The following is a 25,745-nucleotide window of genomic DNA, read 5'->3' as shown; positions in this document are numbered from 1 at the left end:
CTGCAGGGATGTGCAAGGTACATTTACAGTCCAGCTACTGGATGGGGAATTCTCTAATTGGTTATATCTTCTGTAATATCTGGTTAGCAGTTGGCAGCTCCAACACCTTTGTGCATTTTAGGCACCCTGGTCATTACTGGATAAAGGGAAATTACTCCATACAAATAGCCAAAGAGAAAACAACACCGTATATAAAAAAAAATGCCTTCATTGCTAAACTTTTCTGACGTCTTAATGGTGCATGCTTTTTAAGAGTGAACAGGTTATTTACTGATTTAGTGACATACTTAAAGTGGTCATTAAAAACTGTCTGGAGCCTATTTAGAGATGTGAGCTGTCAAGATGACACTTCTTTCCTCGACTCTTAACGTGTCAGTTGATCAAACTGCTTTTACACTGGGTAATCTTGCCAACAGAATTGTTTAGTTTTCCTATGGTGTAAATGAAACCACTGTGGATCAGACATGATAGAGAGGTAGACATGAGATATAACAAAGGAGCAATAGATTTAAAAATTGCTGTAGGGTGGGGCAGTGTAATTTTTTCAACACAGCTGCAGCCATTAAATAGATTTTATGAACATGGATGGAAGAATATGTTTAGCATTTACTTAACACTTATTTTTTTTAAAAGCTCCCAAGTTTTTATTTTGATAACATGATAGATTGTGGCTACATTATACAAATATATATTTAAAAAAAATCACACAGTTCCCCAAACCAGTAATTATTCTAGTACGTATGACTTAGTGTAAGGACAAATATTCTCTATTGAGCCAAATTAGGTGCGTTCTGAAAAATTTTTTGTAAATGCATCAAAATGTATAACTAAAGAATAACAGGCCTGCATTTGTCACTAGATTCCTGCCTGATTGATTATCTTCTGTCTCTCTACCCCAGGGCTTATCCTCCAGTAAGTCCTGCTTAAAGTTTTATTGACTTTATAATTATTATTCAGAAAAACATATCTTGGCTCTCTTGTATTTCTAAGCTTCTTTTAATAAGCCACCTCTGTGGCTTCTCTGAGGGCCTTAGATATAACTGATATGCTGAAGCATCCGAACTTTTTCTGAAGCCGTCTTGTTGTAAATGTGTTTTATTTGGTGACATTTTCAAGGAGTCCTATTCAAAACTGTTGACGTTCTTGCACAATTTATTTGCTTGAAAATCACCCCTTCTCCGATTCTGGCTGGTTTCTTTCCATAGAAGTGAAAATTATCATTATTTTCCATTGTCATAGAAATCCCTATTTTACTGGTATGTAATGCAGCTGCTTAATAGACGGCATGTGAAGCATTATATTAACTGGTGTTTAAAATGTATACGTTATATTATAGGGAAGAGAAATGTATTGCACTGTATGGAATGATTAATCTTTTCAATGTCAGACTAAATAATTCGTCTCCTACTATTGCTAGTGATTAATTTAGCAGTGTTTGTCAGTTAACAGCGGCACGTGTGGTCTGATTTCCTCCCTCTGGTTTTGTCAATATGTTTAAGGAGAAGCTTCTTTTAGTAGCAAATTCTTTGCTTTGGTGTATTGAGATTTGAAATCTTGCTATTTTTTTGCATTGCAATTCCCAGAACAAAATCTTGCCCTTTCCTATTATTTAAAGGAAACTACAGCATAACTTTACCTTGGGTCTAGGTAAGACTGTGCAGGAGAGTGCTCCACAGTATGTCTGATGGTGCGTAAGTGTAGAAACTCAGATAGATAGAGGCATGTTCTGAGCGGAGATTCTTGAGCTTCTCTCACAGGCCTGATCCAAAGTCCATTGAAATCAATGGAAAGACTCCCAATGACTTCAGTGGGCTTTGGAAGATGCCCACTCTGCTGGGTCTTAGGAACAGTGGGTACAGTGCTCCCTAGTCTGCCTAATACATTAGGGTTGTCAGGTGTCTGGTTTTGGACCAGAAAGTCTGGTTTTAAGGGAACCCGTACAGTCTGTGGTCAGAAGTATTGACTGGATACCAAAACTCTAGTTACTGCAATTTTCCAGGGCCATAACTAGGGCAGGAAAAGAGAGCAGCTGCCACAGGCGCAGAGCTGATGTGGGAAGGTGCAAAATGGGGTGGCACAGGGTCGAGCCCAGTGGTGTCATAGAATCATAGAATATCAGGGTTGGAAGGGATCTCAGGAGGTCATCTAGTCCAACCCCCTGCTCGAAGCAGGACCGATCCCCGACTAAATCATCCCAGCCAGGGCTTTGTCAAGCCTGACCTTAAAAACTTCTAAGGAAGGAGATTCCACCACCTCCCTAGGTAACCCATTCCAGTGCTTTACCACCCTCCTAGTGAAAAAGTTTTTCCTAATATCCAACCTAAACCTCCTCCACTGCAACTTGAGACCATTACTCCTTGTTCTGTCATCTGTTACCACTGAGAACAGTCTAGAGCCATCCTCTTTGGAACCCCCTTTCAGGTAGTTGAAAGCAGCTATCAAATCCCCCCTCATTCTTCTCTTCCACAGACTAAACAATCCCAGTTCCCTCAGCCTCTCCTCATAAGTCATGTGTTCCAGTCCCCTAATCATTTTTGTTGCCCTCCGCTGGACTCTTTCCAATTTTTCCACATCCTTCTTGTAGTGTGGGGCCCGAAACTGGACACAGTACTCCAGATGAGGCCTCACCAATGTCGAATAGAGGGGAACGAACACGTCCCTCGATCTGCTGGCAATGCCCCTACTTATACATCCCAAAATGCCGTTGGCCTTCTTGGCAACAAGGGCACACTGTTGACTCATATCCAACTTCTCATCCACTGTAACCCCTAGGTCCTTTTCTGCAGAACTGCTGCCGAGCCATTCGGTCCCTAGTCTGTAGTGGTGCATTGGATTCTTCCGTCCTAAGTGCAGGACTCTGCACTTGTCCTTGTTGAACCTCATCAGATTTCTTTTGGCCCTAATTTCTTTCCTCCAATTTCTCTAGGTCCCTCTGTATCCTATCCCTACCCTCCAGCGTATCTACCACTCCTCCCAGTTTCGTGTCATCTGCAAACTTGCTGAGGGTGCAATCCACACCATCCTCCAGATCATTTATGAAGATATTGAACAAAACCGGCCCCAGGACCGACCCTTGGGGCACTCCACTTGATACCGGCTGCCAACTAGACATGGAGCCATTGATCACTACCCATTGAGCCCGACAATCTAGCCAGCTTTCTATCCACCTTATAGTCCATTCATCCAGACCATACTTCTTTAACTTGCTGGCAAGAATACTGTGGGAGACCGTGTCAAAAGCTTTGCTAAAGTCAAGGAACAACATGTCCACTGCTTTCCCTTCATTCACAGAGAGAGTTATCTCGTCATAGAAGGCAATTAGATTAGTCAGGCATGAGTCGCCCTTGGTGAATCCATGCTGATTGTTCCTGATCACTTTCCTCTCCTCTAAGTGCTTCAGAATTGATTCCTTGAGGACCTGCTCCATGATTTTTCCAGGGACTGAGGTGAGGCTGACTGGCCTGTAGTTCCCAGGATCATCCTCCTTCCCTTTTTTAAAGATGGGCACTACATTAGCCTTTTTCCAGTCATCTGGGACCTCCCCCAATTGCCATGAGTTTTCAAAGATAATGGCCAATGGCTCTGCAATCACAGCCGCCAACTCCTTTAGCACTCTCGGATGCAACGTATCCGGCCCCATGGACTTGTGCTCATCCAGCTTTTCTAAATAGTCCCGAACCACTTCTTTCTCCACAGAGGGCTGGTCACCTCCTCCCCATGCTGTGCTGCCCAGTGCAGTAGTCTGGGAGCTGACCTTGTTCGTGAAGACAGAGGCAAAAAAAGCATTGAGTACATTAACTTTTTCCACATCCTCTGTCATGAGGTTGCCTCCCTCATTCAGTAAGGGGCCCACACTTTCCTTGACTTTCTTCTTGTTGCTAACATACCTGAAGAAACCCTTCTTGTTACTCTTAACATCTCTTGCTAGCTGCAACTCCAGGTGTGATTTGGCCTTCCTGATTTCACTCCTGCAAGCCCAAGCAATATTTTTATACTCATCCCTGGTCATTTGTCCAATCTTCCACTTCTTGTAAGCTTCTCTTTTGTGTTCAAGATCAGCAAGGATTTCACTGTTAAGCCAAGCTGGTCACCTGCCATATTTACTATTCTTTCTACACATCGGGATGGTTTGTCCCTGTAACCTCAATAAGGATTCTTTAAAATACAGCCAGCTCTCCTGGACTCCTTTCCCCCTCATGTTATTCTCCCAGGGGATCTTGCCCATCAGTTCCCTGAGGGAGTCAAAGTCTGCTTTTCTGAAGTCCAGGGTCTGTATTCTGCTGCTCTCCTTTCTTCCTTGTGTTAGGATCCTGAACTCGACCATTTCATGGTCACTGCCTCCCAGGTTCCCATCCACTTTTGCTTCCCCTACTAATTCTTCCTGGTTTGTGAGCAGCAGGTCAAGAAGAGCTCTGCCCCTAGTTGGTTCCTCCAGCACTTGCACCAGGAAATTGTCCCCTACGTTTTCCAAAAACTTCCTGGATTGCCTGTGCACCGCTGTATTGCTCTCCCAGCAGATATTAGGGTGATTGAAGTCTCCCATGAGAACCAGGGCCTGTTATCTAGTAACTTCTGCGAGTTGCCGGAAGAAAGCCTTGTCCACCTCATCCCCATGGTCTGGTGGTCTATAGTAGACTCCCACCACGACATCACCCTTGTTGCTCACGCTTCTAAACTTAATCCAGAGACTCTCAGGTTTTTCTACAGTTTCATACTTGAGCTCTGAGCAATCATACTGCTCCCTTACATACAGTGCAACTCCCCCACCTTTTCTGCCCTTTCTGTCCTTCCTGAACAGCTTATATCCATCCATGACAGTACTCCAGTCATGTGAGTTATCCCACCAAGTCTCTGTTATTCCAATCACATCATAATTCCTTGACTGTGCCAGGACTTCCAGTTCTCCCTGCTTGTTTCCCAGGCTTCGTGCATTTATATATAGGCACTTGAGGTAACCTGCTGATCGCCCCTCTTTCTCAGTATGAGGCAGGAGCCCTCCCCTCTCACACGCTCCTGTTCGTGCCTCCTCCTGGTATCTCACTTCCCCACTTACCTCAGGGCTTTGGTCTCCTTCCCCCGGTGAACCTAGTTTAAAGCCCTCCTCACTAGGTTAGCCAGCCTGCTTGCGAGGATGCTCTTCCCTCTCTTCGTTAGGTGGAGCCTGTCTCTGCCTAGCATTCCTTCTTGGAACACCATCCCATGGTCAAAGAATCCAATGCCTTCTCTCCGACACCACCTGCGTAGCCATTTGTTGACTTCCACGATTCGACGGTCTCTACCCAGGCCTTTTCCTTCCACGGGGAGGATGGACGAGAACACCACCTGCACCTCAAACTCCTTTATCCTTTTTCCCAGATCCACGTAGTCCGCAGTGATCCACTCAAGGTCATTCTTGGCAGTATCATTGGTGCCCACGTGAAGAAGCAGAAGCAGGAAGGGGTAGCGATCTGAGGGCTTGATGAGTCTCGGCAGTCTCTCTGTCACATCGTGAATCTTAGCTCCTGGCAAGCAGCAGACTTCTCAGTTTTCCCGGTCAGGGCGGCAGATAGATGACTCAGTCCCCCTGAGGAGAGAGTCCCCGGCCACCACCACCCGCCTCCTCCTTCTCTTGGGAGCGGTGGTCATGGAACCCCCAACCCTAGGACAGTGCATCCCATGCCTTCCAATTGGCAGAGTCTCCTTCTGCTCCCTTCCCTCAGACGTATCATCTGGTCCACTCTCCACATTAGTACCTGTGGAGAGAATATGAAAACGGTTACTTACCTGTATCTGCCCTGCTGGTACATGGACTTCCCCTTTTTTCTTATGGAGGTCACATGATGCCAAATTTCTTCACCATCCTTCTGTCCCCGATGTGCAGCCTGCTCTGAATCTTCAGAACCTTGTGCCCGTAGAAGCCTATCCTGACATACGTTCAGGAAATCTTCAGTTTATCTTATGCAACACAGGGTCGATTGTTGCTCCAGACCTTGAACCTTCTCTTCCAGTATGGAGACCAGCTTGCACTTTGTGTAGACAAAGTCGCATCTCCTGTGGAAGAAAGACAAACATAGCACATCCAGTGCAGGTCACAACAGCTGAACACCCGCCATCCATATTACCTTCCTTCTACGAGCTTCCTCAGGAGTTGTAGTAATTACTCAGAGAATCCGGCAAGATGTAAGCCTCAGTGGGCTCTCCCCAGGTGAACTCCCAGGCAGACTCCTTTTGTTAGCTGCTCAGCTGTTCGCTGCTCGGCTGGTTCGCAACTGACTGGCTTTTTATGCAGTCAGGCCCACTTAAGGCTCACCTGGAACAAAGCACACCCAGTTCCCGCCCTTTTCAAATAACCAATCAAGCACACAGCACACAGTCACACTGTCCTCACAACAAACACTCAGATACTCACCAACACAGCCTCCTTAATGCAGCCCTTAGCATACCTCCTCTCAGGCAGATCCCAGGCAAACTCCTTTTGTTAGCTGCTCTGCTGTTCGCTGCTCAGCTGGTTCATAACTGATAGGGCCTGAAGCCCAGGGCAAAGCAGCACCTGCTGGGCAGGAGTGGGGAGCATGGGGAGGGGCTGCCCTACCCCTCGGCTGGAAGAGCTTTTGGTTCTGCTTTGCCCCACTCCCGAGTGGGGCTGGCCTGGCTGCTGCCATGGGCCCGGAGGAGCCGCAGCCAGGGAAAGAGAGTGGGGCCTGGCCCCTTGCTGGGTGCTGGGCAGGGGAGGATCCTTGTGAGGAGCTGAGCATCCCAGGCAACTCAACAGGGCAAGATACAGGCTGCTGGGCAGGGCAGGATACTTGGGGGGAACTGAGTGGCCCAGACAATTTTGACTATAGCTGCAGCTCAGGGGTGCCGGAACAGGGGGAGGGGCAGGGAGCTATTGCCCCATCACTTTTAAAAGTGGGAGGGACAAATCCTTCCACTTCTTCCCTGCCTTAGGGGCAAGTGGTGAGGGGGCTGGAGGCATGAGTCATCAACCTGTGCCAGCCCCGACTCAACCAGGGCTGTCTCCTACCTGCATCTTGTGGGCTAGCAGGCAGGCTGGCTCCATGTCAGGCTGCAGCTCCCAGCCCTGGCTCCAAGAGTGGCAGATGACTAGTTCCCTTCTGAGCAGAGGGAGCCCAGGTGTGGGGCGAGACGGGGAGAGGAGTGAGTGGGGCCTTGGAGGGAAGGGGCAGAACAGGGGACAGAGCCTTGGAGGACGAGGCAGAACAGGAGGCGGGGCCTCAGGGGGAAGAGGTGGAGCAGAGGGCGGGGTGACCGGTTTTGAGAAATTGGAAAGTTGGCAATCCTGTAATACATGCAGCGTAGTATGAGGAGTTCTCAACAAACAAATGGGAGCTACTGGACTGCTTCCTCCTCCTTATCTCTTCTTATAGCCATGAGAGGGTAGTGGAGAGGACAGGGAAAGAGAATCCTTTCCCCCCAAAGCAATTAGAATGAGATGTGGAAGGAGGGAGCACACTAGGTCTGATTCTCCACTCACTGTGCAACGTAGATGTAAAATACTAACAAATCAGAATTGTTCATTCACTCACATTAGGGCAGGGGCATAATGATAGGGTGCTGCGGGGACCAGAGGTTCTGCGCAGATGCCCTGGCCTCCCATTTGGTCCCCCAGGCTCTGAATGACTGCGGGTGAGCCCTGCCTCCTATACCCTCCCCATCAGCTTTTCCATGAGAAAGCGTGGCTGGGCCCCGAAAATTCCTGCTGCAGACTTCCGTATGACTTGGCAGCATTTGCATTACGTGTAGCATCAATTGTGAGGTGGAGAGTTCTTTCCACTGACCATGTCAGTCAATTTTCTGGGTTCCCCTGGAAACAGCCAGACACTGTGTGTTCGTAATGTCAGCGATTATGAAGTATGATCACTGTCGTCAGGAACTGGCTCATAAAAAGGAGGCTTCTCTCCATCAGTCACAAGCCCTCTCCCCCCATGCCCGAACCTGCATGCTCAACTCTCAGCAGCTGCCAAAGGGTTAAGAATACAATTTTCTGTCTGGAGAACAGTTTGTCTCTTAATTAATAACAACATTCCCAGCTGCACTGTGAATGTATTGAGAATAAATGCTAGAAGAGAAGCTTGACTACTTGACAGTAGTTACAGTTATACTTGAGGCAGGCTATACTTTTCTTTTCTGAAACCTGTATGCGAGAAGGATCTTTCCATATTGCTAGTGTTTTGTAGTCACTGGAAAGGACACTATCAGTGTTTTTTCCTGGTGGCTATTGATTTGTTGTTTACTCTTCATTGTTTGTAATAGTGTCTTTGAAGTATGAAAATGTTTTTCTCTATTTGTAGTATCTGTTGTTTATTTCCCTTTACCATTTTAATTTCAGCTTCATCCAAAAAGTAAACTCTCTCTAATTATATTTTATGTCTACCAGCTTCTCTTAATTATGTTGGGTGTGTGTGTGTGTGTGTTTTGGCCCAGAATTGTGGGAATGAGGAAGTGCTTGGCAGACACCTTCACCCCTGCTCTGCTGTCTCTTCACCTGTACTGAACATAAGCTAAGTTCATTACAGCTGAGGAGCTGGCCCTAAGTTTCTAGCCCATTTGATTGTGAACATAACCTTCTAAGTGCAAACTGATTCCAGGATTTAAAGTTCAGCACGCTGATTTCCCCGCCCCCTCCCCGCCCCAAATAAGTGTTGTTTAGTCCATGCCACAGTTGCTTAGGACTAGCCAGTGGGTAGGGAGGGATACACCTAAACTGCTGCTGATAGTTTTTGGGCCACTATAAACTTCATCCTGTTTGCCACAGGAAACAAGTAGAGGGGCATCAGGGTCAATGAATCTGCATAAACATGGATCATGGTCCTTCCCTTCACTCCCAGACCACCTCTGTCTTGACCCTAAATGAACCTTCAGTGCTGTATGTGTGAGACCAACCCCTAGGACAGCCATCGTATAGGGGTTTTAGAGGTTCAGAGGGCCTTGTACTAGACCTCCATACTGGCATGAATTTCACACGTAATTATTGCTGCCTAGTCCACATCATCCTTCATGATGATTTTCTAATTTTTCTCCTCTAAAATTTCTCTCTGAAACTTTCCACTTTTATGGTTTCTTTATGCTCTTATTTGTTTTATAGTTCATACCTCTTTCACTCTAATTAGAGCCATAACATCTTTAGGGAGTGGGGATTTCACCAAGCTTGATTTTTTTCTGTTGCTCTTTTCTATGCTTGTGTCTCTCTTACTTTTTCCACATTTTTAGTGTCATGAACAATACCGTTTTGTTCTGAAGAAAGATTTCCAGTTTCAACATGTTGGTCATTCTTTCTTGGCAGTTACATGAAGCTAGAGTGAAATTCAAAGGTGACTTAAACAATGCAGCTTACACACCAGTAAGTGAGGATGTTACATGTTGAGGGTAGGGTCATCAGATCTAATGTAACCAATATGAGGTTGTAAGATTAAATAGATATATCTTCTTACGTCACTTGTACCCTTCTTTTGGTTGCACTTGCTGCTGTCCTTTTTCCTTTCAATTTCCTTTGTGTGTTGGTGTCATAAATATAAAGGGAAGGGTAATCACCCTTCTGTATACAGAACTATAAAATTCTTCCTGGCCAGAGGCAAAACCCCTTCACCAGTAAAGGGTTAAGAAGCTCAGTTAACCTCACTGGCACCTGACCAAAATGATCAATGAGGAGACAAGCTACTTTCAAAGCTGGAGGGGTGTGTGTGGGGGAAACAAAGGCTCTGTCTGTCTGTGTGATGCTTTTGCCAGGAACAGATCAGGAATGCTCTTCAGAACTTCTGTAAAAAGTTAGTAAGCAATCTAGCTAGAAATGCGTTAGATTTTCTTTTGTTTAAATGGCTGGTAAATAAGCTGTGCTGAATGGAATGTATATTCCTGTTTTGTGTCTTTTTGTAACTTAAGGTTTTGCCTACAGGGATTCTCTATGTTTTGAATCTGAGTCCCCTGCAAGGTATTTATCATCCTGATTTTACAGAGGTGATTCTTTTACTTTTTCTTTAATTAAAATTCTTGTTTTAAAATCCTGATTGCTTTTTCATTGTTCTTAAGATCCAAGGATTTGGGTCTGTGTTCGCCTATGCAAATTGGTGAGGATTTTTATTAAGCCTTTCCCAGGAAAGGGGGTATAGGGCTTGGGGGGATATTCTGGGGGGAAGACGTCTCCAAGTGGGCTCTTTCCCTGTTCTTGGTTTAACACGCTTGGTGGTGGCAGCATAGGGTTCAAGGACAAGGCGAAGTTTTTAACCTAAGCTAGTAAGAATAAGCTTAGGGGGTCTTTCATGCAGGTCCCCACATCTGTACCCTAGAGTTCAGAGTGGGGAAGGAACCTTGACAGTTGGTTACTCACTTAGGAGTAGATGCAGGTTTTATTGTGTGCCCTGAGTAAGGAGCAGCATGTAGCACTTTGAGTTACAATTCAGTCCTTGCTTCCCTCGTTCTCCAGGATGGGAAGTAAGACAGTGCAGATTACTTTCCCCTTCACACGTGCTCAGTGGAGCTGGCTGATGCATTGTGGAGCTGGAACCATTTTGTCCACTTCCTGTCCACCTGCATGGGAGTAGAAGTGGCCCCTCACTAGAATGAAGTTGCACCCATTTACACCAGCTGAGGATCTGGACCTTTATTTCTAAATAGAAATATCTACTGTTTAAAGCAGAAGGATCTCATTCTGTGGAGGACATATCCTAATTCCTTACGATGAAAATGGCAACGATCCTGCAGTTCCCGATGGATTACTGCTCTTTTTCACAGCCCCATTCACTCATGGGAAAATGTGTGCGTATAAGGGTCCACTGTGTAGATCAAATTGTAGGATTGGGGACTAAGTCAGGAGATGTCTCTGTTTTATGTATGTATTGTATATGTCTACTACCAGAGTATCTAGTTATAAACCTATTTCCATGTAGTATTTTTTAAAGGAGCAGAATGGTCAGTGAGAAATAAATTTAATCTAAGTAGTGTGGATAAGAAGTTCTAGATAATAAACTATTAGCAAAAGACAATGGGATCATTTGTAGACTGTTTTCTGGCTACTAATCTCAGATTTTAATTTCTTTATTATAACACGGTAGCATGTGTCACTGTGGAGATTGATAATGCCACATGTAAACCTTAGCAATACGTAACTCACACCAGGCTGTCTTTTTGATTGAACTTTATCATTGTGCCCGAAGTTCCAGTGTGCTATTTTACAGGAGAAGCAGTTAATCATTTTTTGAACTAGGTTATAGAATGATCTTATGAATTCCTGATCATAGATTCATAAATTGTATGGGCAGAAGGGACCACTGTGATCATCTAGACTGACTTTCTATGGAACTCAGACCATAGAACTTCGCCAAAATAATTCCTATTTGAAGTAGACCAGGTCTTTTAGAAAAACATCCAATCTTAATTTTAAAATCCCCAGAGATGGAGATTGTATCACAACCCTTGGTAGGTTGTTCCGATGTTTAATTACTCTAATTATTAAAAATTTACAACTTATTTTTAGTCTGAATTTGGTCAAGCTTCAGCTTCCAGCCACTGGATTTTATTATACCTTTGTTTTTAAATTGGAGAGCCCATGATCAAATATTTGTTCCTCATGTAGGCAGTTATAGACTCTGATCAAGTGAGCCCTCAACCTTCTTTTTTTGTTAAGCTAACCAGACTGAGCTCCTTGCATCTATCACTATATGGCATGTTTTCAATCCTTTAATCATTCTTCTGGCTCTTCTCTGAACCCGCTCCAGTTTATCACCAGTCTTCTTGAATTGTGGACACCAGATCTGGACACAGTATTCTAACAGTAGTCACACTAGTGCCAAATACAGACAACTACAACCTTCCTACTCCGACTTTAGACTCCCCTGTTTATGTACCCAAGGATCACCTTAGCTCTTTTGGCTGTGGCATCACCCCTGAAGCTCATGTTCAGCTGATTATCCACCATGACCTCCAAAACCTTTACAGTCACTGCTTCCCAGGATAGAGTCCCCCATACTGTACACAGGGCCTACATTCTTTGTTCCGAGATGTATAGATTTACATATGGCTATATTAAAAAGCATATTTTTTTGCTTGTGCCCATCTTACCAAATGATCTAGATCACTCTATGTAAGTGACCTGTCCTCTTCATTATTTATCGCTCCCCCAATCTTTGTGTCATCTGCAAACTTCATCAGTGATTATTTTATGTTTTATTCCAGATGTTACCAGCTTTGCCCATTACTTTGGGGTATGCTCATTTAATTAGGGTAACTCTTCGGGGCGGGGGCGGGTGTTCTGTAATTCTATCAATGTACTGCTTTTGTCGCTTGTGTTCTCATACGGAGCTCTGCTTCTTCCTGCTGCAAGTTCCCTCCCAATGGTGCTATCCTGCAGGACTTAGGTTCCCCAGGGCTGGGTTCTTCCAGCCCCAGAATCTCTCTCTCTCTCACTCACACTCTCTCACACACACAGTTTGAGAGGACTGGGTTAATCAGCACTCCCAAGCTGACCCCTTATATGTCCCTGGACTCTGCAGGCTGGGTCGAGCAGCATATCCAAGCTGTCACCCTCATATGTCCCAGGCTCAGCACATCCCTATCCCCACTTTCATGTTACAGTTGTTCTAGTAGTAACCCACTTGATGAGCAAATCTGACAGGATTTTTGGGTGCTGCAGGGGTCTTTTAGCTTAGGTACGAGGATCATTGCTGCAGAGTGAATGAGGAAACCAAAGGACACCCATTGGGGGCTGGGGGGATGAGAGAGAGAGAGAATGGAACTGATGCAGATTTTGGATCCAGGCATCAGAGCACTTACTTGAGCATGGGTAGTAGGATCGCTGGAGCGGGGCAGTGGCCGCTCCCGCACCGAGCAGAAGTGGCGCCTTTTAAAATCTTTGGCGCCTTTGAAATGTTTACTCACCTGGCGGCGCTCTGGGTCTTCAGCAGCACTTGGCATTGGGTTCTTCACTTGCTCCGGTCTTTAGCGGCATTGCGGTGGTGGTGGTGGGGGGTCCTTCAGTGCCAAAGACTAGATCGAGTGAAGGACCTGTTGCCAAGTGCTGCTGAAGTCCCGGAATGCCGCCGCGTGAGTACCGGGGGTGGTGCCTTTTTTTATCTCCGCTCCCCTTGTTTTTTCCACCTGGCTACGCGACTGACCATAGGTAGGGATTTTTGTAGAGAAACAGCAATCGTTCAAGGGAGAACACTAGATTTGTTTATGTATAAACTGATGGCTGAAGGGAGTATACCAAAGTTGTTTTGTTCAGGCTAGACGATGGGAGCTGATCATTCCTGGCTTTGGGCAGTGTTCCTTGGAGGGAGCTCACAATGCAATTAGGGAGCTTCACTGTTTTGGATACCACTAGAGGATTTATTACTAGAATTGGTCTGATAACTACTGAGCTGGGTGTGTGCAGGCATGGGTTCATTAACATCTGGAGCAGAGATTCCTCATCATGCAGTGCTTCCCTGCTTTTCTGGTTCCAGAGTTCCATGTGGTTCTTGCCTTAGAATCTCTGTTCTCCATTCTGTATGCTGATGGAGATGCCTCCCTGTCCCATCTTTGATGCAAATGAGGCTAGGGGAGGTTTCCTTAATCCAGTCATCCTTATCCCAAGGGTTTAGATGTGTCTCCCACTGCCTTTTCATTCCTTTTTGTAAGTCTTTCTTCTGATTGGCTTTGGCTCAAGCAGAGGCTGGGGTGGTGGTGGGGTTGGGGGGAGGAGGTCTTTTGTGAGTCAGACAGGCTGGGTACTGCACCCTGGTTCCCCAGGAACACAGCTGCTAGGTAACACAGGTCATTGCTAAAAATATTAAATCGTGGAGGGTCAAAAATCAATGCCTGTGGGACTCTACTAGAAACACACCAACTCAATAGTGATTCCCTATTTACAATTAGATTTTGAGACCTGTCATATAGCCAGTTTTTAATCTATTTAATGTGTGTCATGTTCACTTTATTTAATTCTAGTTTTTTAATCAAAGGTCTGTCGAGCAGTACCAAGTCCAATGCCTTATAGAAGTCTAAGTAGATCACATCAACACTATTACCTTTATCAACCAAATTTGTAATCTCATCAAAAAAAGATACCAAGTTAGTTTGACAGGATCTATTTTCCATAAACTGATGTTGATTGGAATTAATTGTATTACCCTCCTTTAATTCTTTATTAATCGAGCTGTATTAGCCACTCCATTGTTTTGCCTGCAATCGATGTCAGGCTGACGTGCTTATAATTCCCTGAGTCATCTCATTTGCTCTTGTCAAATATTGGCAGAACACAAGAAACTTCATTCTGCCATCAGAATTGTAACTAAACATTTCAACTTCTGGTGAAAATTTCTGCAAAGAATGCATAGTTAGAAGACATTGTTAATCTTAAATGAGCCTAAAATGAAAAATCCCAATGGTATTTTTATTAGGATTATGGATTTTATTTTGTAAAAACTATAGGGTTTGAAACAATACTTTTAGACTGTGGTTGAGTGTTAAATGAGGGCTCAAGCTCTCAAAAACATGGAGGTTTTTTTTTCTTTAAATTTTTTTGATGTGAGTGAAATGCTCATAAAAAGATGGCATGTTGACAGCCTTGGAGAATGGAGCCATCTCATCACAGAACAGATTGTGACAATGAAACTTTTTATACTTCACTGCCAATGTGCCTGAACCCTGATCTGGAGGGACCAAGTAGGTCAGTCCCTATGCCCAATCATTTCCTGGTCTTTCTTCTGAGATTGCAAACAAGGTGCTTATAGGGGGGCATGCATGTAAGATGTAGACCATCTACTGGACTGAAATCACCATCTTCCGTTCCCGTAGGCCATAGCACAGCGAGCAGATGATAACAAATATTGGAAACTATCTGGCAGATTGAACTGGACACCTAAGGTTCTGATCCTGCAAATTCTTATGTACATACTTAACTTCACACAATGTGAGTAATCCCTCTGACTTGAACGGGGCTACTTGCAGAGCATGAAGTGACAACTGTCTTGGTGGATCATAGGTAAAGATGTGGTGAGTGATGTAGCTGCATACTAACGTATTTGTGGTTTTGGAGATCGGGACCAAGGTCTTATGTCAGCAACAGAAGCAGAATGGGAGCTAGTGGAGGGATCAGAACAAAGAGATGTTGGGTTCACAGTGGCCTGCAACAATGAAGAGGTAGGTTGATGCATATTGGAGCCTCTGCAATTGTTCCCATCCTTGGCTCCATATACAGTGATTCAAATAATCCATTCTAGAGGAGAAAAAGCATGGATTTCCATAGGTAGATCCTCCTCCAGGGCAAAGTTTACTCATAAGAAGGAGGTGGAGGAAGCCATTTTTTACCATAGATGCTATGTGATTATCCGTGGTTAATGACGAATCAAACAGGATCCCAAAACTTTGCAACCACTTCGATGAATGAGGAGAAGTGGGGATTGCCTTGGATGGAAGGAGGAAGACAGGTGGGTCAGACGGTTCTTTAAAGGGTTTCTCTCCTCTGATCCAGCATCACTTTGGTCTTGCCAAAAACATCTAAGAGTCCAAATGCAGCATAAAATTCTCTTTTCTGATTTGCGGCATAGAACACTTATTCACAATGTGGATCTTTATTGCACACCTGCCTTGGTTGCACATGTGGAATGATTTCTGTGGGAGTTAGGCACATGGAACAATACAAATTATGCCATCAGCAGGTGACTTCACTCAATGAAGAATGGAGAGAATTTTGCCTGCAATTTTTTAGGAAGCAGCCACTTGATAAGTTAATATTTAATTAGTTATATAAATATACTTTTAGCTAATAAAATATTGTGTAGAGTCTTAGGGGGTCATTAAAATGAGAATTAACAATTCTGTTTATTTATCTGTTTAGTTTTATTCATTTATTTATTTTTAAGGTACCACTTCGGTTTGCCGAAATTATTCAGTGCAAGGTCAAAGGACAACTGCTTCACAGAGAAGACGCCTTTGCTGAAGGTTTCGTCTGAGGACAATGGGTGGGTTATTTTTATTTCAAATTAAGGATTGCTTTTACATTATTCTTTCTCACATTCTGACTGTGGGGTTGCAGAGAGGCAGCCTAGACAGTAGGGGTTGTGAGTGGAGTAGGACCTATAAGGAATATGATGGGGAAACAGGAAGGCAAAGGGAAGAAGTAGGTTGTGTGAAGAAGGATGAGAGGAGGGCTTAAGAAGCTTGTGATATGCTGATGTGTTCGTGCATACAGAATCCAATACCTGGTGCACCAAGGAGACAATTCTTATATGCACTGAGACACTGGTGCATCTAGGGTTTCTTCCCCCATGAAGGTACTCTATTGACTCCCCAATGAACCAAGGTATGTGTCAAGACATTGATGCATATAGATTGGGCAGCTTCCAACTCCTGCCCCTTCACAGACTCTCTTACACCTCAGCTGCCCTTGCACAGTTACCGTTCTCCTTGTGCCTATCACACAGCCCTACTTCTGTGGCCTGTGGAAAGGCTAGTGGGGAGGGAAGAAGTGGGGAACTAGGCCAGAGACTAACTGCACTTCAGTCAACCTTCCATGAGTCATCAGACTGGAGCTGTTCTTTGGACATCCTCTTATGGTCTTCACTGCAGCAAATCCATAGGGTTTGACAGGGCAGAGATTCACTCTCATGAAGCATAGGTTTGTCAGAGAAGCAGTCTGCACTGCCCAGTTCCTAAACACACACAATTTACTTGACTCTGTGTAGCTCCTAGAATCTCAGCCAGATAACATTTCTTCCACCAGCCATCACACTAATGCCCTGATTCTGCAACCTCCTAGGCACATGCTTAACTTGACTACTGTGAGTATTCCCATTGAAATCAATCACAGGAAAGTTAAGAATGTGCAAAATCAGGATATAAGCCAGTATATTTTTAAATTAAGGGAAATCATTTATTCATTTTTTATTAAAAATGTTTTGTAGGTTACGATGTCTGGCTCTTCATAATCCAGATTTTACCACAGATGATGATTCATGGGATAATAGCTCTGCAGAATATGAGCAGAGATCTCACCTGGGAAGCTTGTCTAGATCTGCTTCCTCTGAGAAATGTGAACTCTTGGACAACCTTCATGTCAAGTTCAATTTATCAAAGATGAGGTATGACTCCAGCGCTTGCTTGTTTTGTTTTTGTTACTTCTGCAAGGGTCAACAACCAAAAGCAGATGTCTTGAAAATGATTTCATTTCTGCAAATGAGTAAAATAACACTCCATATTCTGGGTTATGTTGTACAATCAATTTTTAAGCAAAACCAAAACACCCTTTGAAATTCATCGTGAAATCTGGTTAAGATTTATGGCTCCTTGTTATTACATGCAACCTGTCTTAGGTCTCTAACTAAATACTATATAAGGGAAAAATATGTCTTTATGCCTTTTTTTAAGTTCTTTGTGTTCATTTGTAAATATACCACAAGATCTTCCACAATAGGTTTTGCTGCTTGGATACATTTTTGTTTTTGTAGTTTTTAACTACCACTATCTTTGTAAATGTATTTTTATTATAACTATAATAGCTTTTTATATGTACTAGAATGCAAAATGTGGCCAAAACAGGTTTGCAGACCTGCATCCTTTAGTTATGTAAAGTAGGCAGACATTGTAGAAAGTCTGCATTTACTTCTTTTGTGGGGTATGGGTTTATTAGTAAATTAAATGTTATCAACACAACATGAACTTAAGCCTAAAATTGGTCAGTGTTGGCTTTTCCTAGATTTTAGCTGCAGAACCCCTTTGTTCCAGACACTAGTTCCCTTTGCCCTTCTAGAAACGACCACACTCTTTTTATATTCTAGGTGCACCTGCAGTAATCACCTGGCAGCATTGCACAGGGTTCAGATATCTGTTATTCAACACAGGTGCCCTGCATCCTGTGCCATGCTATTACAGAACATTATTTGGCTAAATCACACAATGTGCTTTGTCTTAGCTCACTGCTTCATGTTTATTTTCCGGTTCTAATTAGGGATATTTAAATAACATGGGATTTTCCCTATTCTCCATTGTTGTTGAATAAGTAGAGTAGGCTAACTGTATTGGCTACAGTTAGCAAAGCTTGGATAAATACTGACAACTGTACCAGCACTCCTTCTTTGCAATATCAGCAGCTTGAGCCAATATTTGGTATTTCAGTCCTGCTTGGTTCCTTTACTTAATCATTTGAAAAACCACAGAAGTTTACATTTTGGGAAAGTACGATATTTCCTTGGTGGATTTTCCTGTGAGATATTTCGCCATTTTGTTGAATATACATAAAGGGCCAGATCCTCAGTTAGTATAAATCCGCACAGCTCCGTTGACTTTAATGGAGCTACTAGCTCAAAGGCATTAAGTTTAGAGATAGAAGGGGAAATTCTGCCCAGATTTGCACTTCATGCAGGCCCATTGAAGTCCAGGGGGAAGTCCATTTTGGGGGGAGGGATAGCTCAGTGGCTTGAGCATTGGCCTGCTAAACCCAGGGTTGTGAGTTCAATCCTTGAGGGGATCTGGGGATCCATTTGGGATCTGGGGCAAAAATTGGGGATTGGTCCTGCTTTGAGCAGGGGATTGGACTAGATGACCTCCTGAGGTCCCTTCCAACCCTGATATTCTATGATTCTATGATTCCCCTGGGGATATAAATCAAGATAGAATTTGGCACAGAATTTGTATTTGCATTACTAAGATAGATTAGAATTGTAATGCAAGACACAGGTTGCTAAATACAGTTAAGTCAAAGGCTGATCATTTCTGGGTTGTAAACTGTTAAAAGCACTGCTCCTATAATACTAAGTGCCAAAAACCATACAAACAAACAACCCTCTCCCCCAAATGCTATGCTTCATCAATAAAATAACATTTTTCAGAAGCTTGTAATTATATCTTGTCAGCTTTTGAGGATTAATTTGTTATTTAAGGACAAGTAGTTATGGACTTCTCAATTAACGCCTCTTGATTTCTATTGTATCTTCCAGTGAAGTTGTCATCATGCTTCTTATTTCAATAGGAACTGTTGAAACATAATTTCAAAGTGCAGACTGAAGATTTATCAAATGCATTAAATCTAAAATAATCAGAACAGGGCTTTAATAATTTGTAAAATATTAAAAAATCGCAACAAAGTATGTAAATAGTACTGAGTTGTTAAGATGTAGAGAATAGATGTGGGAGAGATAAACAAAATATATAATTAAAGACGTAGTGGGTGTTCTTCACACATCCTACTTGGCTATAGCTCACACGTATTATCAATCCTGAGCTGCTGGTAATTGCTTTTGTAACTTAAAATTGGTCACTGCTGCCTTGAGTTTCAAACCTTTTTTGTTCTGCTATTTTTCATTTTTCAATAGCTTGGACTTTGATGTTTCTAGATGAAAGACTTTAAATAGACTGAGCCTGCTTCTCTGCTCCCTTGCAGCTTGGATCGTTCTGTGGCCACCTACATGGTTTCTAATTTTCCCATCAGTGATCTTGATCATAGGACTTATTTCCACTATGATTCAAACATGACTTCTGAATCTTTTGAAACTTATCTAATTTAGTTTTCTATCACACAAATGACTCTTTTAATGCAGCAGTTTGTTGAACTAGACCCTTCTCAACTAATTCTAGTGTCTTGGAATGTTTTTCTCTTTGCCACGATCAGGCTTAAGGCAACCCACTCGCTGGGCATTCTGTCAGAAAGGCAGCAAATTTTTTGTTTACTTTTAGCTAAAATATTAGGGAGATAACCATGGTTTTAGTTAATGGAGAGATTTAAGAGACAAATTACAAAGTAGAACCCATTGCTACTGTGAATATAAAACATAATGTGACATACCTGGGGCACAATCCAGACTAGTGGGGGCTGTGTCACCCCTGTCCTGAAACCTTGGGTGCCTTATAAGCTTTGTTGTCGGAGCTCCCACCTGGGCTGCTCACAAACAGCCTTCCAGCAGGCAAGCCACATGCTGAGCATCTGTGTGTAACTGCAGCCTGCTAGCTAAACCCTGGCTCTCACTAGCCTTGCTTATACTACAGGGTGACCTCAACACCCCACCCCACCCCAGTCCAGATCTTCTCACAGAAATGTATGTCCTGTACTGCCCAGCCCTCTCCTGGACAGTACAAATATATTAAGTCTGTTATTCCTTAAGGGAATAATATGTTAGCTTATTGTTTTTTAAATAGAGTTACCCAGACACTCCAATTCAAACACACCGGATTAGATAAAACACGAAAACAAGTTTATTAACTACAAACTATATTAGATTCCAGCAAGATTTATCATCACATGCTTCCAGCAAGGTTGCTGACCAAACTCTTCTGGTCAGGACTCACCCTTCCCCCAGAGTCCAACTTCTGTTTTCCTTTGTCCTCTTAGGTGCGATGCCAGAGACAGACAGGAAGAGGAGGGGTGTCTTGGGGTGTTTGCCCCTTCTTCTGGTAGTCCTGTTCCTCATTTGAAAAGCATTTCCAGCTGGGAGCAAGATGACAGGCAGTCTAGTGAAGGAAACTCCATGCTGTTGCTTAGCTAAGATGAAATATTTTTTTGCCCCAGCCCCATTCCTTGCCAAAGAATGGCCACTTAGCATGGTTCATCAGTCTTGTTTACATCTGTCTGAGGCATCAGCTTTCCCTCTCTCAGCAACTAGTTTGGCCACTCCCCAGACTTATCTGGAAAACATACGTCAGTCATGATTACAGCTTATGTTCAAACTTTACATACAATGTTGCTATGTGCATTTTGCCATGATATTATTGGTCAGCAAGTTATGAGATATTTATTGATATCTCACAAGGCATACCTTGTACAAACATGATTACAGTAGCATGTAGGGCAGGGATTGGCAACCTTTGGCCTGCAGCCTGCCAGGGTAAGACCCCTAGTGGGCCGGGCCAGTTTGTTTACCTGATGTGTCCACAGGTTCGGACAATTGTGGCTCCCATTGGCCGCGGTTTGCCGCTCCAGGCCAATGGGGGCTGCGGGAAGTGGCGGCCAGCACATCCCTCGGCCTGTGCCGCTTCCTGCAGCCCCCTTTGGCCTGGAGCAGAAAACTGCGACCAGTGGGAGCTGTGATCGGCCAAACCTGAGGACACGGCAGGTAAACAAACCAGCCCGGCCTGCCAGGGGGCTTACCCTGGCGTGCTGCATGCCAAAGGTTGCTGATCCCTGACGTAGGGTGTGAACACCGGGGTATATTTTCTATCATGCACAGATTTTATGTACAGTATTGACAAATAGAAAAATAATTAGTAGAGAGAGAGAGAGCTCCCACAAAAAAGACACAAGGACATAGTTTTAAAATGGTCAATGCAAAGATTGATTACTGTAAAATGCACATTTTAATAGCAAATAGTTTAATTTAAAAGAAGCATGGTTTGACATACTAAATATTTTCCTGAGATTTTAGCATATTTGATGGGACATAATCTTTTAAAAATAAGTCACTTGTCAGTGTACTCAGGCTCACTGTGATAATGTAAAATATAAATCAAAACCAAGGTTCTGATAGTTATCTGTAAATATCCAGGAACTGGTGATGTTTTAAAGAGAGAATTTGCTTTTTGAGGGACTCCAAATGTCTATTCCCTTCTTACAACTATGACTTTTTTTCAATAATTTTCAGGGTAGGTATTAGAAATATTTTGAGGGAATGATCAAATTTTTGAGACGTCAGCCCTGACAGTGTGCCTCTTGTGTAACAAGTATAATGTATTTAGGGCCCAGCCTTGAAGTTCTTATACGAGGAAAACTCCACTGATGTCAAAAGTAGCTTTGTTCCAGAGTAGCAGCCGTGTTAGTCTGTATCCGCAAAAAGAAAAGGAGTGCTTGTGGCACCTTAGAGACTAACAAATTTATTTGAGCATATGCTTTCGTGAGCTACAGCTCACTTTATCCGATGCATTCAGTGGAAAATACAGTGGGGAGATTTATATACACAGAGAAAATAGATTCATAGATACTAAGGTCTAAAGGGACCATTATGATCATCTAGTCTGACCTCCTGCAAACGCAGGCCACAGAATCTCATCCACCCACTCCTGCAAAAAACCTCTCACCTATGTCCGAGCTATTGAAGTCCTCAAATCGTGGTTTAAAGACTTCAAGGAGCAGAGAATCCTCCAGCAAGTGACCCGTGCCCCATGCTACAGAGGAAGGTGAAAAACCTCCAGGGCCTTTTCCAATCTGCCCTGGAGGAAAATTCCTTCCCTACCCCAAATATGGCGATCAGCTAAACCCTGAGCATATGGGCAAGATTCACCAACCAGATACCCAGGAAAGACTTTTCTGTAGTAACTCAGATCCCACCCCATCTAACATCCCATCACAGGCCATTGGGCCTATTTACCATGAATATTTAAATATCAATTAATTGCCAAAATCATGTTATCCCATCATACCATCTCCTCCATAAACTTATCAAGTTTAATCTTAAAGCCAGATGGGTCTTTTGCCCCCACTGCTTCCCTTGGAAGGCTATTCCAAAACTTCACTGCTCTGATGGTTAGAAACCTTCATCTAATTTCAAGTCTAAACTTCCCAATGGCCAGTTTATATCCATTTGTTCTTGTGTCCACATTGGTACTGAGCTTAAATAATTCCTCTCCCTTGCCGGTATTTATCCCTCTGATGTATTTATAGAGAGCAATCATATCTCCCCGCAACCTTCTTTCGGTTAGGCTAAACAAGCCAAGCTCCTTGAGTCTCCTTTCATAAGACAGGTTTTCCATTCCTCGGATCACCCTAGTAGCTCTTCTCTGTATCTGTTCCAGTTTGAATTCATCTCCTTAAACATAGGAGACCAGAACTGCACACAGTATTCCAGGTGAGGTCTCACTAGTGCCTTGTATAATGGTACTAAAACCTCCTTATCTCTACTGGAAATACCTCACCTGATGCATCCCAAGACCGCATTAGCTTTTTTCACGGCCACATCACATTGGTGGCTCATAATCAACCTATGATCAACCAATACTCCAAGGTCCTTCTCCTCCTCCGTTACTTCTAATTGATGCATCCCCAGCTTATAGCTAAAATTCTTGTTATTAATCCCTAAATGCATAACCTTACACTTCTCACTATTAAATTGCATCCTATTACTATTACTCCAGTTTACAAGGTCATCCAAATCTTCCTGTATGATATCCCGGACTCTCTCTAAATTGGCAATACCTCCCAGCTTTGTATCATCCGCAAACTTTATTAGCACACTCCCACTTTTTGTGCTGAGGTCAGTAATAAAAAGATTAAATAAGATTGGTCCCAAAACTGATCCCTGAGGAATTCCACTGGTAACCTCCCTCCAGTCCACCCTCCCTCTCTCCAAGTTCACCTTTCAGTATGACCCGCTGTAGTCTTCCTGTTAACCAATTCCTTATCCATCTTTCAATTTTCATATTGCTCCCCATCTTTTCCAATTTAACTAATAATTCCCTATGTGGCACAGTGTCAAACGCCTTACTGAAATCTAGGTAATTAGATCCACTGCGTTTCCTTTGTCCAAAATATCTGTTACTTTCTCAAAGGAGGAGATCAGGTTGGTTTGGCACGATCTACTTTTTGTAAAACCACGTTGTATTTTGTCCCATTTACCATTGACCTCAATGTCCTTAACTACTTTCTCCTTCAAAATTTTTTCCAAGACCTTGCATACTACAGATGTCAAACGAACAGGCCTGTAGTTACCCGGATCACGTTTTTTTCCTTTCTTAAAAATAGGAACTATGTTAGAAATTCTCCAGTCATATGGTACAACCCCTGAGTTTACAGATTCATTAAAAATTCTTGCTAATGGGCTTGCAATTTCATGTGCCAATTCCTTTAATATTCTTGGATGAAGATTATCTGGGCCCCCCGATTTAGTCCCATTAAGCTGTTTGAGTTTCGCTTCTACGTCAGATATGGTAATATCTACCTCCATATCCTCATTCCTATTTGTCATGCTACCATTATCCCTAAGATCCTCTTTAGCCTTATTAAAGACTGAGGCAAAGTATTTGTTTAGATATTGGGCCACGCCTAGATTATCCTTGACCTCCACTCCATCCTCAGTGTTTAGCGGTCCCACTTCTTCTTTCTTTGTTTTCTTCTTATTTATATGGCTATAGAACGTTTTACTATTGATTTTAATTCCCTTTGCAAGGTCCAACTCTACTTGACTTTTAGCCTGTCTCGCTTTATCCCTACACGTTCTGACCTCAATAAGGTAGGTTTCCTTGCTGATCCCTCCCATCTTCCACTCCCTGTATGCTTTCTGCTTTTTCTTAATCACCTCTCTGAGATGCTTGCTCATCCAGCTTGGTCTACAACTTCTGCCTATGATTTTTTTCCCCTTTCTTGGGATGTAGGCTTCCGATAGCTTCTGCAGCTTTGATTTAAAGTAATCCCAGGCCTCCTCTGCCTTTAGATCCATAAATTCTTCAGTCCAATCCACTTCCCTAACTAATTTCCTTAATTTTTGAAAGTCAGCCCTTTTGAAATCAAAAACCCTAGCTGCAGATTTATTTTTGTTAATCCTTCCGTTCAGTTTGAATTGAATTAGTTCATGATCACTTGAACCAAGATTGTCTCCTACAACCATTTCTTTTATGAGGTCCTCACTAATCACCAAAATGAAATCTAAAATGGCATCCCCTGTAGTCGGTTCAACCGTATGGAGTGGAAATCTATCAACTTCATGAAAAAACTCGTACAGATACATACAGACATCATCTTCCTTTCCAAATGCAAACAGATGGACATCATAGCAAAAGGACTGAAGGTAAAAAATCCATTACAATCTACATACCACACAGACTATGATGACAGCTTGTGCCACATACATTCAAAGAAACTGCGGAACCACCTAATCAACATCCTCTACAGCAAACAGGGAAAGATTAAGAGTGAGCTCTCAAAACTGGATACTCTCATAAAAAAACAACCTTCCACACAAACTTCCTCGTGGCTGGACTTTACAAAAACTAGACAAGCCATTTACAACACACACTTTGCTTCTCTACAAAAGAAAAAGTACACTAAATTATCTAAACTACTACATGCCACAAGGGGCCACAACAGTAGTTCCCTTAACCCACCCAGCAATATTGTTAATCTGTCCAACTATACTCTTAAGACAGATTCTTCTGCTGGGCTATCTCGGGGCCTCTCCTTCTGTCCCTCCACCCCCACGAACATGATACAGTTCTGTGGTGACCTAGAATCCTATTTTCGACGTCTCTGACTCAAGGAATATTTCCAACACACCTCTGAAAAACATACTAACCCACAGAGACCTTCCTACCAAGACTACAAAAAGAAGGATTCTGGGTGGACTCCTCCTGAAGGTTGAAACAACAGGCTGGACTTCTACATAGAGTGCGTCCGCCGACGTGCACGGGCTGAAATTGTGGAAAAGCAGCATCGCTTGCCCCATAACCTCAGCCGTGCAGAACACAATACCATCCACAGCCTCAGAAACAACTCTGACATCATAATCAAAAAGGCTGACAAAGGAGGTGCTGTCGTTGTCATGAATAGGTTGGAATATGAACAAGAGGCTGCTAGGTAGCTCTCCAACACCACTTTCTACAAGCCATTACCCTCTGATCCCACTCAGGGTTAACAAAAGAAACTACAGCATTTGCTCAAGAAACTCCCTGAAAAAGCACAAGAACAAATCTGCACAAACACACCCCTGGAACCCCGACCAGGGGTATTTTATCCGTTACCCAAGATCCATAAACCTGGAAATCCTGGACGCCCCATCATCTCAGACATTGGCATCCTGACAGCAGGACTGTCTGGCTATGTAGACTCCCTCCTCAGGCCCTATGCTACCAGCACTCCC

General features: G+C 43.3%; 1 protein-coding gene across 1 annotated transcript in view; it reads left to right on the top strand.

Moving 5' to 3' along the window:
* Positions 1 to 25,745, top strand: part of OCA2 (OCA2 melanosomal transmembrane protein) — a 291,900-nt gene that overhangs the window by 30,769 nt on the left and 235,386 nt on the right. The window contains exons 2-3 of the mRNA XM_048858880.2: positions 15,837 to 15,935; positions 16,878 to 17,054. Coding sequence (XP_048714837.1) covers positions 15,837 to 15,935; positions 16,878 to 17,054 — 276 coding nt within the window. The remainder of the gene's footprint in view (positions 1 to 15,836; positions 15,936 to 16,877; positions 17,055 to 25,745) is intronic.

The sequence above is a fragment of the Caretta caretta genome, chromosome 1 (assembly GCF_965140235.1).
Source record: "Caretta caretta isolate rCarCar2 chromosome 1, rCarCar1.hap1, whole genome shotgun sequence".
In the NCBI taxonomy this organism is placed as follows: Eukaryota; Metazoa; Chordata; order Testudines; family Cheloniidae; genus Caretta; species Caretta caretta.
This window is presented reverse-complemented; position numbering and strand designations above follow the sequence as displayed.